Source organism: Conger conger, chromosome 14, assembly GCF_963514075.1.
Source record: "Conger conger chromosome 14, fConCon1.1, whole genome shotgun sequence".
Classification (NCBI taxonomy): Eukaryota; Metazoa; Chordata; class Actinopteri; order Anguilliformes; family Congridae; genus Conger; species Conger conger.
Genome location: NC_083773.1, coordinates 14,419,479 through 14,432,804, shown reverse-complemented (window position 1 = coordinate 14,432,804; position 13,326 = coordinate 14,419,479). Strand labels below are relative to the sequence as shown.

The 13,326-nt window shown below is 45.1% G+C and overlaps 1 protein-coding gene across 2 annotated transcripts in view; it reads right to left on the bottom strand.

Annotated features, from left to right (window-relative positions):
* srgap3 (SLIT-ROBO Rho GTPase activating protein 3) overlaps positions 1 to 13,326 on the bottom strand; it is a 76,760-nt gene that overhangs the window by 23,439 nt on the left and 39,995 nt on the right. For both annotated transcript variants that reach the window (XM_061219093.1, XM_061219094.1), the window contains exons 4-6: positions 9,200 to 9,262; positions 4,065 to 4,250; positions 1,845 to 1,973 (exon numbers count right to left, since the gene is read on the bottom strand). In XM_061219093.1, the coding sequence (XP_061075077.1) occupies positions 1,845 to 1,973; positions 4,065 to 4,250; positions 9,200 to 9,262 (378 nt within the window). The remainder of the gene's footprint in view (positions 1 to 1,844; positions 1,974 to 4,064; positions 4,251 to 9,199; positions 9,263 to 13,326) is intronic.

Below are 13,326 nucleotides of genomic sequence, written 5' to 3'. Positions count from 1 at the left end.
TATAACAATATGACTATTTTCCACAAGTTGAATCAGATTATGCAGCTCATAATTCTACATATTTGTGGTTACTCATATTCTATAAGCACAATAATAATAAGTACGGGAGACTCAACTACCTTTCTCTTAAAACAAGCACATTGACATACATAAAGGGTTCAGTATTGACTGTTGGGCAGAGCAAACAGGCCTGTTTTACTTGTACTGTAGAAACCCACGTCCAAAAAACACTTCACATCTCCCAGACTGCAACTGAGGCAACAGTGGCCACAACAACCGGTCAGAGCAGAGCGGTGTGCCACGTTTTGCTCTTTACATCACTCTGCCCCAGTTAACACAGCGAACACACTATACTGGGTACGCACACATCAAACAGGGTTTCCTCCAGAGACGAGATCGTTTCTAAAGCTCACTTACACTCTGCGCTTTTCTTTTGTTCCACAGATATCAGCGCACAGCTTTACAGATCAGGCTAATGAATGTGTGCAAGGTCAGGGTATGACTGTCTTTCACTGCCAATGAAGGATGTGCATTGAAGTGTTTGATATTCCCATATTTAATTGATTCTACAATTAAATATTCAAAAAGTCTAACCGTTTTTTTTTACTGGTATGAAACCTTTTTGGTATAAATAGAGTAGAGACCAGTATAATCTCAGTTTCAGTTCAGTTCATATCAATGAACTACTATTTGCTTTGAAGCACACATCACCTCACCAACAGGCTTACAATAAACACCCAGTATCCAGGCAGCAATGTCCATAACAGGCTGAGAATAACAGCAGCAGATAACCATGACCCAATTCACACTGACCACATCCTCCGTGTGTATGTGCAGTGTATACAGCAGCTATGCACTACAAAGACCCATTTCACTTTCTTCTCACACTTAGTTTGGGTGTGACCTCGCTCTGTCTCCAACAGATGCACAACGCCACAGCCCCATGCACCGTCCCAGTCGGGCTGTGTTGTAACTCTCGGGTTTGGCCTGCGGGTGGCGCTGTATTGTATGTGCTGCAGTCCCTGGCCACTCAGAGACCTTCCAGGATCTATTTTGCAGGAGATATGTTTGCACAAGACCAGGCCCTCGACTGTTCACTCCTCCTTCTGTAGCTTCCACTTAATCTCTTGTGCCCCCTGCCCTATCTTTCTGTCTATATCTCTGTCACTCTCTATCTTTCTGTCTATATCTCTGTCACTCTCTATCTCTCTGCCAGCCGATCTTTCAATCTATATCTTAGTCACTCTCTTTCTCCGTCAGACTATTTCTTTCTGTTGTCCTTTCCCATTTTCCCTCCCCAGAGAGGAGGACTGTGTGTCCACTCCCGCCATTCCGGCTCAAAGCCCCCACCCCTCTCCCTCCTGGGCCGTGTGTCAGCACCAGAGCGTGTTGTCCTTGGCTCGGCTGTGTGCGAGACGGTGACAGACACTGAGGCTGGACTCTCCGTCTCTCTGCGGAATCCCTAAGGGCAGTGCGTCTGTTCAGAGATAAACGCTACATGAAGGCCCAAGAAGCCTGCTCCGATCACATCTACAGGGGATTTTCAACAAGCATATCAGCGAAAATCATATTACAGGATGTGTTGTGTGGTAATGCTTAAATAGATGGATTTAAGACAAAATTTCTGATATATCACTACATTACCTACTATACCATACATATGTTTATTCCACACATTCAGGAATATAAATGGATTTAGTCTGCAGAAAAATATATTTCACTGCAGCCACTAATCTGCTAATAAACAGCCAATAATGGTGGAAGATCATGTGTTTATCAGAGAAAACCAAGATCACAGGACCCAGCCCAGCGGACGTATGAAAACCAGCGTGCCCCATACTTACATCTATCATGTCGGAGACATCGTGGATGTAATATTTCGCCACCACTGCGTTTGTAGCTGCCAGGTTCAGTAAATAGTCATTCCGGGCTTTTGTGCATTTCAGCTTGTTTTCAGAGTACTTGGCTTGCCTCTGGGGGAGAAACAAAAAAACAAAAGAACAATATATGAACAGAACTGAGATGTGTCACTTAGCTCATAGTTATGCATGACGTCTGAGTTGAATTACACCGATACCCATCACAAATCTCATTTAGGTCTTACAGAACTTGTGTTGATTGTGGTGACCAAACATCGAGTCTGCTTCACACACACAGACTCACACACACAAAGAAGCCCATTCAAACACCTATACACACAACCCCACTGCAGACTACACACCGACTTGTAACACAGTATTATTCAGTTAGAATTAATCAAATTAGCCTACTTTCTGGCCAGCTATGGTTCAAAAGGCAGACAAGGTGCCAGACAGGATACAGTAGGCTGAAGATGGACTACAGTTTCTGTTGCCATGGTTATGTAAGCATGTCCCATCTGCTCCAGGGGCCCAGCTGGTAAATATACATTTTTTATCAAAAAGAATAACTACTCAAACTGATCAGCTGTTCTCTCATTAAACATTGATGTTAATTGACTGATGCGTCATTGTATTGACTAAACATTATAAAGGCAATTAAAAATCAATAAACTTAATTTCAAAAACTGACAACTGAAAAATATCTTTCCAAAAATAGACTTCATCCGTGAGCTTGAACCAATATGGGCCAGATGGTAAACATATCAAATATTTATATGCAATTTGTATTTACACTCTGGTGCTGTAAAAGCATATTAACACAACACGTTCACTCCAGGATATAATATTTGCATATACATACAGCAGCGCTAGTATAGGTGCCACAGACTCTAACACTCAGGTTGCCATGCTTTAATGCACAACCATCCATAGCTACAGCAGAGCTATAAATAGAGTGACTTGTGCAGCTTTACCCTGGCAGTTCTCTGAGCTGTGGCAGGGGGAGGTGTTGGCAAAGCCTGCACCGGCTGCCTCTTAGATACCATTAGCTCATTAGCATACAGAAGCGCTATGGTGACGCTATAATGAGTGCTATAGCGGGCTGCGTTAGGAGGGTGACTGTACGGTGCATTAATCAGTGGGGTTAGTAAACGCCGTAGCAGACGCCGCTCTGTTCTCTCGCTAACAGCCCGGTCACTGACCTGGAATAGACGCCCAGCGTGCGTCATCGCACGCCAGAGCCGCGGGAGCTCGGCGGCCATTTTAAAAACCTCAATATTCACCACCGTGTGGATAGGCATAAAGAGGAGTTCCCCCTTTGACAGCCGCTGGCTATAATGACGGAGCAGGCTGCCATATCGGCCCTCAGCTATGAGAGCAGCAGCCCCAGAAGAGCGACGGCCAATGAGGAGGCAGCCTTGCAGAAGCAAGCTCTCCCCGCTCCTCAGTGAGAAACACAGCTTTCCCCTGAATCCCACAGGGACTGTACAAGAGCAGCATGCTCCTGGGACCCACTCTGAACTCAAAAATAAAACGCTTAAAAACATCCCTTCCCAGCCCACCGAGACCTTAGGATGATAAGGTTCCAAAATTATTGACAAAAATTTGTTAGCTCATTTAGCTCATAAATAACTTGTTTATAGGGCACTAAATATATAATGGGGAATGAAGCCGCTCTGGATCCTGCTTTCAGTACGGCAGAGCGAGCAGACAGTGAATACAGCCACTCTGGATCCTGCTCACAGGGGAGTGAGTGGATAGTGAATACAGCCGCTCTGGATCCTGCTCAAAGGGGAGTGAGTGGATAGTGAATACAGACGCTCTGGATCCTGCTCACAGGAGAGTGAGTGGATAGTGAATACAGCCGCTCTGGATCCTTCTTACAGGGGAGTGAGCGGATAGTGAATACTGCCGCTCTGGATCCCGCTCACAGGGGAATGAGCGGATAGTGAATACAGCCGCTCTGGATGGATGGTACGGGGGCTGAGCAGAAGGTGAGTATGGCCGCTCTGGATGGATGGTACGGGGGCTGAGCAGAAGGTGAATACAGCTGCTCTGGATGGATGGTACGGGGGCTGAGCAGATGGTGAATACAGCCGCTTTGGATGGATGGTACGGGGGCTGAGCAGAAGGTGAGTATGGCCGCTTTGGATGGATGGTACGGGGGCTGAGCGGAAGGTGAGTATGGCCGTGCCGCTCGCTCACCTTCTCCTTCATCTTCTCCATCTTGCGGACGGAGCTGCGGCGCTGCGGCCGCTCCTCGTGCCGGAGCACGCTGATGCTGATGTCGCCGGACTTGCTGAACTGCTTCTCCTCCTGTTTCTCCGCGTCCTTCAGCTTGCTCTCGGCGCTGATGCTCTCCGTGTGGTACATGTGGTATGTCTTCATCACCTGGGGTCGGGGGTCATAGGACACATAAGTCAGAGAGCACCCAAAGGCACACACAAAAGCACAAGCAACAAGGTCTCTTTCGAAGTCCAGCTGAGAGCATGAGATTTCAGTGCCTGTTTGTTGGATGTCGAGGCAGGATGACACAGAGGGGTGCTTAAGAAGCCTGGTCATGCTTAAAGAGAGCCCTCTTCCTCTGCCCCTGCCTGCCAGACCAGCAGTGAGACCGTGTTAGCTCCTGCCTGGTAATGCGATGCGTGTTTAGTAAGTGGCCGTTTTTAATTCATTAGGGCCCGTGTTAAGTCCTGCGGAAAAGAAGCACATCAGTATTCTGACCGAGGGCACAGCGCTGGGACGTGTTAATATGCATGAGCGTTCAGTATGCAGGGAGCGGGGGACTCTCCCGAGGGCCAGGCAGAGAGCTGGCCTCCCTAAACCACCCCCACCTCGCCCCCCAGTGTCCTGAGTGCCCCTCACATCCCGGGAGCTGTCTGCATACTCAATGAGGTGGATATAACAGAGCACCCTTCCCCCAGGAACCAAACACACTACACTCCAATCAAAACACGCTTCATAAAGTACATTTGAAATACTGATAATAATTGCCATCGTCATGTTGTTTAGTCGGCACCCTTACCCAGCGGTAAGGAAAATCACCAATAGAAAAACACAAATTTCTACAAAGTAGCATATTTTCTAGCTCAGGGTTATTCCATGCTTAATTGAATATTTTATGCTTAGTTTTACTTTGATATTATGATGTGGTGGTCATGATTTTTCTTTCCAAATAATATCAAATAGATGCCGTGTAGCTCTTCAGTCTCGCCACAGTTCCCCTCCACCCCTGTGAGCGTCAGGGATGGGGGAACAGTTGGAGGTAGGGGGGGTTGGGGGTGTTCAGCTTCACTCACAGCAGATGCCAGTTGCTCATATTTTGACTGAAAGGCTGGTTGAGTCTCTGAGCCTGAGGCTGCCACAGCTAAACCTGACATCTGCATTTGTGTTTGGATCTGAGAGAACGCGCAGCCAAAACGCTCGGCCGTTTCATGCGATGGTGAGTGTTAGTGTTCTCTCCACTACAGCTATAGCATCCCCATTGTTCTCACTGCCTAAAGTACCAGCGCCCGTGGAGTGGATTCATTCAGCTCGTACCATGGTCACTTTATGCAGCCTGCAACAATGGCCTCCTACAATGAATTAATAATGACATAAGATGGCTAGATGGGTGCTTTACCTTTTCTGACCTTTCTCTGACCTCGTGTGCAACCCCCCCCCACACACACAGACACACACAGACACACACAAACACACACAGACACACACAGACACACACAGACACACACAGACACACACAGACACACACAAACAAGCACCGTGCCCCACCCTCGTAACCACTGATAGAGCATTCTGCTTCTCCCAGATCCCCATTCGGAAACAAACATTATACAGAAGCAATTTGCTAAATCCATGGATAAATGTGCGGAACAACTGTGTGTATGGTGAGGCATTCTGCTCGGGGGGGGGGGGGGGGGGGGGGGGGGGGCTGCCATTTCATTTCATTTAGTGAGTGTTGTTATCATCTCTGCTTTCCCTGCCCCACATTAAGGTGAGTTTCTGCCTTCAAATGAAATTACCTCAGATCATTACTCAGTTATGGAAGCACACAGCGCAGTGGTGAGTCTGAATGCTCCTGGTTAGAGGTTCATCTGCGTGTGCGGATCGGCGTGGGACATTAGGCAGACGTGGCGAGCCTTTGTGACTTCGCCATTAACGCTGGTGTTAAGTGCCCGAGCCAGCCTCTGGGAAACGCCCCGAGGATAAGGCACACTCAGCCAACACTAACACCAGCCCGTTTCCCAGCTGTCTGGGGGAAAACGGTCATACCGGGCGTGTTGGCGCTATAATTAATATAAACACTACAAACACAAATGCCACGTGGGACTGGATATCTTTTCAACACCATTAACACACTCTTCTCCGAGTTTATATTCATACAGTATACAGTATATGTTATACACAGTACAGTAGATTTTTGCTGTTCTGTAGACCAGCAAAGGAAGAGTGGTCAAATTAACCTTCTGACTATTGCAATATTTAGGTAATTTAGGTAATACATTTCACCCATCATTTAAAGAATTACAGAAGAATACAGGACTATTTCAAGAAACACAAAAAGTACACTAGATTTCATATACTAGTTTCCATTCCACTACTTTTTTCACAAAGGCAAGAAGGGTTTCTTGGCAACGGCAATTCATGACCAAGATGACAGAAATCTCTTGCGCAACGGGAACTAATTGAATAGAAAAATGAGGATTGATTGCAAGTGCAGACTTCAATTTCATTTTTATAGATTATAGCTCTTTTATTGACAATGGTGCCCATTACCAAAAAGAGCTGCAAGAAGTAATGCTTTGAGCCAAGCACAAAATGGCCACAGCAAATAGCACTGGCCAAGATAGACAAGAACTGAATAAGCAAAAGCAGTTATGAGATAGAAAATGGATACATTAAACAAATGTCCAAATTGTTGATAAAATGAAAACAATGAAAGCAAACAAAAAGTGTCAAGGAATTTAAGAAAATTAAAGAAAATAAAATAAAATGTGTAAGGGAAAAGGCAAAGGACAAGAATTAAGAATTCAACAGTAAATATTCAACAGTTTCATCCATACAAACACTGCAGAGCACACATTTCACATACTAACTGATCCAATAATGTAACTAAAGACTTGGTTGGAACACAATACTGTATATGCTGTAGGACGAGAATCCCCAGGCAACAGAAGTAACAATCTGAGGCTTGGGATTTGAAGAGTGGCACATTTCAATAATCCATTACAGCAGGAGATACAAAGCAACTTCAAAGCCTCATTCTACAAACAGAGGCACAGCAGACATTATTATCACTGAATAACTTCTGCACTGATGAGTTAAATATGAGGATGAGGATAGCGAGACAGGTGTAGAAACGCAGTAAAGCAGGGTGAGTGATTGGCCTCCTGATGTGGCAAACAGATTGCAGGTCTCTGCGCTCACGTTTCCTCTCCCAGCTTCCGTTCATAATTTGAGCCAAAGTCATTATCCCCGTCTTCAAATCAATGTCATCAGCCGCAAACCAGCAGGGAATGAAATATGTTTTTTTTTATTGATGTTTTTCATTGAAACTTTGTTCTAAAGATTTTACCATTCTGTATGTCTACTAACAATGATGTAACTCCGCATCTCAAGCCCTCACTTTCACTACTGCTGTAAATATATACATATGTGAAATATGCTTTGAACAACAAACCATGGCTTAGCTCATTTTGGGCTGGTCTCTTTCCTGTTGCATGTATTTCAATTGTGTTCCACTCCCATAGCTGCAGGATAGCTAAATTGTAGCTTTTGAATTGTATAGTAATGTCAAACTGTATGATGCCTCTAACAGTACAGTAACAGTACATTTGAAGTAGATTTATGTTAATTTTACTCTATCCTTGTTATCTCTGCTCAGAGAGCTCATTCTGAGCTGACTGAATGAAGGTTGTGTATTCAGTTGAGTAAAACTGTGTCTATTTCAGTCATACCAAAGCAAAGATGGCATACAGGGAAGCATATTTAGTGAGATATCCATAGAATAAGAAATTCAAACTCAAGATTTCAAACTTCAAACTTCAAACTCAGTGCTCAATAACTGGTACACATAAGGCTACACGTGCGATCTTGACCACTAACCAGCATGGCATAGTCAATGTACTGTAAGGCAATTCACACAGAACGGGCCAGTAAATTAATGACAGCACACATATCTGTAGCCACTGGGTGGACAGATGGATGGATGTACGGAGATGGGTATCTTTGCCAAAGGTTGTCCTTTGATGGCGCGCTGCTTGTGACACTCAATGAATAAGTAATCCCTCCTCTGTGACAGCGCGTACTCTGGGGGGAGAGGAGTGCTGTGGTGGATTGGAGGCCAGCCAGCTTTGGGTACAGCGTCTCCTTGACAGAAAGTATCTCAGAGAGAGGATAAAAAGTGTGTGAGTTTTGCCCTTCCCTCCCGCTCTGGTCAGACAGAGAGGAGCTTATGCGGGAGCTCCATGCTGATTAAGCGTATCAGCCCTGCTCTGCGCACTGTGCCTGACTGGCCACAGAGAACTGCACTGTGCTGCTGCATCAAACCACCTGTGCCCTACGCAGGGAGAGAGGGTGCCAGAGGGAGAGAGAGAGAGAGAGAGAGAGAGAGAGAGAGAGAGAGAGAGAGAGAGGGTGCCAGAGAGAGAGAGAGAGAGAGAGAGAGAGAGAGAGAGAGACAGGCAGAAACAAGAGCGAGAGGGAGAGAGCAAATGAGGACAAATAGGAAGAGAGTCGTGGAACAAGGAGATAAGGAGTGAGAGACTGCATGCGACGGCATAATAATCGAAAGCCTTAAAACTTAATTCAGCTGAACTGAGAGAGTGAGACAGAGAGAGAGATAGAGAGAGAGAAAGAGAGAGAGTGAGAGATTGAGAGAGAGATGAATGAAGAGTGTGAGAGGGATAGATACAGGTCATACACAGGCAGCAGGAGAAAAGCATTGAGGCAGGCACTGGCACAGAACAGGATCCGATGTGGTACTAATTTGGGCTTAACTTGGCCCAGTTGGACACTGCAGCATTGCATTCCATCCTCAGCAGTATTACCATGGTCCAATCAAACTCAGCACAGCAGTGTGCCTCGCTGGCATAGACACATCCACCAGCAGGCTCAGGCAGCGACTAAGACCAGGGTGTTTGAGAGAGAAACATGAGGATCAGGACTGTACTGTGTGAAATAGATTCTGACTGCCAACACAGAGAAGGGAAAGAGTGAAGATTGATTTACAGAGTGCAGAGTTTGTCTGCCACAAGAAAATATGGTTTTTATTTGTTGGTGGTTTACAGGAAAGCTATGTCACATATAAGAGGGTAATGAAATAAGATGGGTTTACTTACAGTGTAGAGTTCGTTTGTCACTTTCACCAGTTCCTCGTGCATCTGTATGCCGATATCTTTGCTCTGAAAACAGAGTGGAGAGGTTTCAGAGCAAAGCCAGAAAATAAAGTTGACACATTACTGCCCCTAGGCCAGCTCATACATATGGCCATCTCCACATGAGCAGAGCATCATGGGAAGCTGGCTGCTTCCCAAATAAAATTAAGAGTAAGATATCCCTGTAAAAGACTGGATATGCAAAACTCATTCACATCAAGTAAGCTCTTCAGATCCTCAAATAATAGAAAGCAGAACATCACTGTTTACATTAGTGATAACACACTTCGAATGAGATAATGGGATATTAAACAGTTCATCATGAAACCCTTTGTATTCATCACTGCCTAATCGTCCAATAAGATTTTTTTTTCTTTTTGAAGCAAAAGCATATTTGCTAACTACAGCTGAAGTACAACCCTCTATGTCCAAGTGAAACTAACACTGACTAACACAAGTCTCTCCAGGGTAGGTACAAGCAAAAACAACACAATGCTCGCCACTGTGTTCTTTAGGGCAAGACAACAGAGCTCTGGTCCTCAAAATAACAATGCTGCAGATTTAAAATATTTCTTCAATTCAGAATAAATATTCTAGAACATTCAGTCACCCAAAGGGTCAGATCAGGACTCGGCTGCCAAGAAAGCCCTTGGAAAAGGGAGATAAAAAGCTTCAGGGAGAACAATGAGGCTCAGACCAGACACTAAGGCTGATCTTATCGCAGTTATTAGAGGTCACATCCAAACAAAATAAATAAATAAAAATAAAGGAGCTTATTTTTGCAGTATACTTCACATTTATTTGGAAGGCAGTCTGGCAAACGCATTGCATTTTCTGCTAGACTCACACATGGGCTACGCAGCTCAGACACACAGACCTATGGTAGTTCTAATATTCCTCCTGCATGAACATGTCTGCAGGTCAGTTTATCAGCACCACACTCACTGACATTTTTTGCTCATGTGCAGTTCTCTACACACCTAAATGGTCCAGTTTACCTTCCATTTTTCCTGCCATTATTCTAGTTCTATGTTTTGCAATGGGGCTTGCAAATGTCAAATAACTCACTTCCTTACAGAGGAACTTCTGGTGAGCTTCACCATAAAATGACTCACCAGACAGAGTAACCAACTAACCCCTGCCTCAAATGAGAGTTCTTAGGCAACTTCAGTCTAATGTGTTTAAGATAGGGAAGTAATGTTCTCTTTGGGTACAAATTAGTACTTTTTCCAAGCAAAAGAAGTGCAAATTTCATATTGCTGGCTTGGGGTACAATTTTATGTACCTATATGGTACTGCCCCAGCAACAAGCATTGCAGTTTTCATACCTTTATTTCTGAGAGTGTTTCCCAGATGTTAATCTGACATGCAGATGAAGAATACAAGGGCTTATATACTCCTCTCCCAGCTGGCAACAGTAAATATTGAGTTTTATTCAAAAGTATGTTATATTTTCAGAGAATAAGATATAACTTGTTTACAAAACTTAATTACTTAATGCATGATAATGAATAAAAACCTAGCAGAGGTGTCGCTCGAAGCAGCGCTGGAGTCACTTCTGTGGGTGGAGGGTTGCAAAGGGGAACGGTAATGAACCTGAGTGAAATCTATTTCAGCACACAGAGCACTGTCTCCGGTGTTCCTCTGTATTTCACAGCCCCAATGTGAACAGTGACAAATCTCACCTTTCTGCTGTTAGTGCTAAAAAATAACTACCTACTCACCATATTTTCAACACCCACGACTAACTTCACTTGAACTGTTGAAGATGCAGTAGCTCATTCTGCTGTCGCGCAGCCTGCATTTTCGCCGTGACTCCAGGAATTCATTAGCCTCTCTCCCGCGCCCCTCTCCGCACATACATCACACTGGACTCTAATATATACAGATCAATACTGCCCACAGGCATTCGGTAGAGCCAGTTTTGTTAAAAGCTTAGCTTCAGATTACGAACAATCGCAAGTACACAGAAACCACAGAATTATAAGAAAAGTAGTTGAGTGTCACAAAACAAAACCAGTAGAAATGAAACAATATAAGGAACTGGTATACACAGTGCCCCCCCATTTATCGGGCAGGCAGTTGATCCAGATCACTTTGATCTCAGAGTTGATGAGGCCAAATTGGCAGGTCATATGGGGGCCTGTGGTAAAGCACTACAGAGTGCAGTGCAGTGCAATACCTCCCAAAACCCCCCAGTGCACCCCAGCAACGCTTCCCCAGAGACACAGAGTACAGCTGCAGGCCAAACACTGCCAAACACTCCCAACAGCCCTTTTCCCATCTAGTCTCGCATCTCTCTCTTTCTTTCCATCTCTTTTTCTCTCCCTCCCCTCCCCTCCCCCTCCCTCCCACCCCTTTTCAGGGCCGTCAACGGTGACTCTTCATCCGAATATGAAACTGTATGTGAGTGAATGCGATGAGTGGAAGCCACTTGTGTGGGAGAGAGAATGGTATTTGGTATTTGGCAGAGAGAGAATGGTATTTGGTATTTGGCAGAGAGTGAATGGTATTTGTATGCATGACTGCTGCAGTCGGTACGTTGCACTCTACTGCACTGCCAGAGCAGAGAGGAGAGAGGGCGTTTTCTTCTGTGGAAAACACGAGGGCTTTCGCTGCAACACCACAGTCTGTAGCCACAAAGGACATTACAGATTCAACACAATGCCGTGCGCTGCATGTTTTCTTTCCTGTGTAACTTCTGCATCATCTTACATCAGTGCGTGTGTATGTGTGTGTGTGCATGTGTGTGTGTGTGTGTCCTGTATGATGGAATCTGTCAGTGCTGGGCCATTTTAATGAGCAGCTAATGCAGTTAAAAGCAGCACCTGAAAATACAGACCGAGTTAGCCTTCAAAGACACTATTTTTCAGAGCCAAATAACAGACCTTTGCCACCTTCCCACGGGAAGAAAAGGCTGATCATTATCATACCAGACACTCAGCCCACACGCCCAAGATCACTTCACACGGAGCGCACCAAAACAGGATCACATCCACCATCTGGCAAGCCAGGTTGACGAACTGAGGTAGTTAGGATTCATAAAGGCCTTTTCGTGCAGCAAGTGTTAGCGGTATCCAATATAAACCTTGAATTTAATTATCTCAATTTATGTTTCCAACATTAATACATGCGATAAATGATAAACAAAGACAAATGCTAATTACATACAGCCTTGCACTTCCAGAGGCATCACATTTTTACAGAGGAAAAATAATAGCAGGCAATCATGCAATCATGCAATCTTATTATTAACTTTCTGTTTAGCTACTACAAACCCTCATTCACCTACTCACTGACTTCATTCCTGGTGGACTGTGCAGCTCCCCCAATGTAACGACAGTCCTTTCCAGTAGGTGGCAGAAAGGCCCAGATCTCCACAAAGAGCCTGTTCTTTTCTTGCATGAACTCTAACCCCAGCTCCAGGGTCAAAAGCAACCACTCACAGCTCAGCCATGGCACAATGGCTCCTGTATAACACAGTGTGTCCTGTATTGTTTTTAGCCTGTATGCTTTCTGCCCTGTTGCATATGATTTGTCCACCCGCACGATTTCCGCTGGCAGGGAGGCGAGGCCTGGGAGAGGCGTAGGCTGGCTGGCTGGGAGATCACCTTCAGGTAGGCAGGCAGGTGGAAACCCCAGGGTGTGTTTGGTTAAGGCCTCAGTAATGCCTGCAATGTGCTGACTGCATTCCAAATCCTCCCTAGCATGCCCCTCTGTAATGCTTGCTCACACGTGAAATTCCACACCATCACCAGCCAACTGAAGAGCAGCCTGTGACCATGCGAGACGCCCTCAGCGCGCACACACACACACACACACACCAACACACGTCCAAATGCACACACACTCCCAGACGGCGGACAGAAACGTCCTTAAATACATTCACATATTCACTGTAATCACAAGCAGCAGTGAGGGGCATGCTCAGTGTACTTCACCTGTGAGCATGACAGAGCGCATCTTTCCAGAAGGTACCTAGTAGTATAATTGGGTACAATGTACCTTGTACAACTGGGCCTGGATAAAGGCTACTTCTAAGTAAAATACATGTAAAAATAGAATTTCTGCTAAGTGAAAGTTATCTCGGC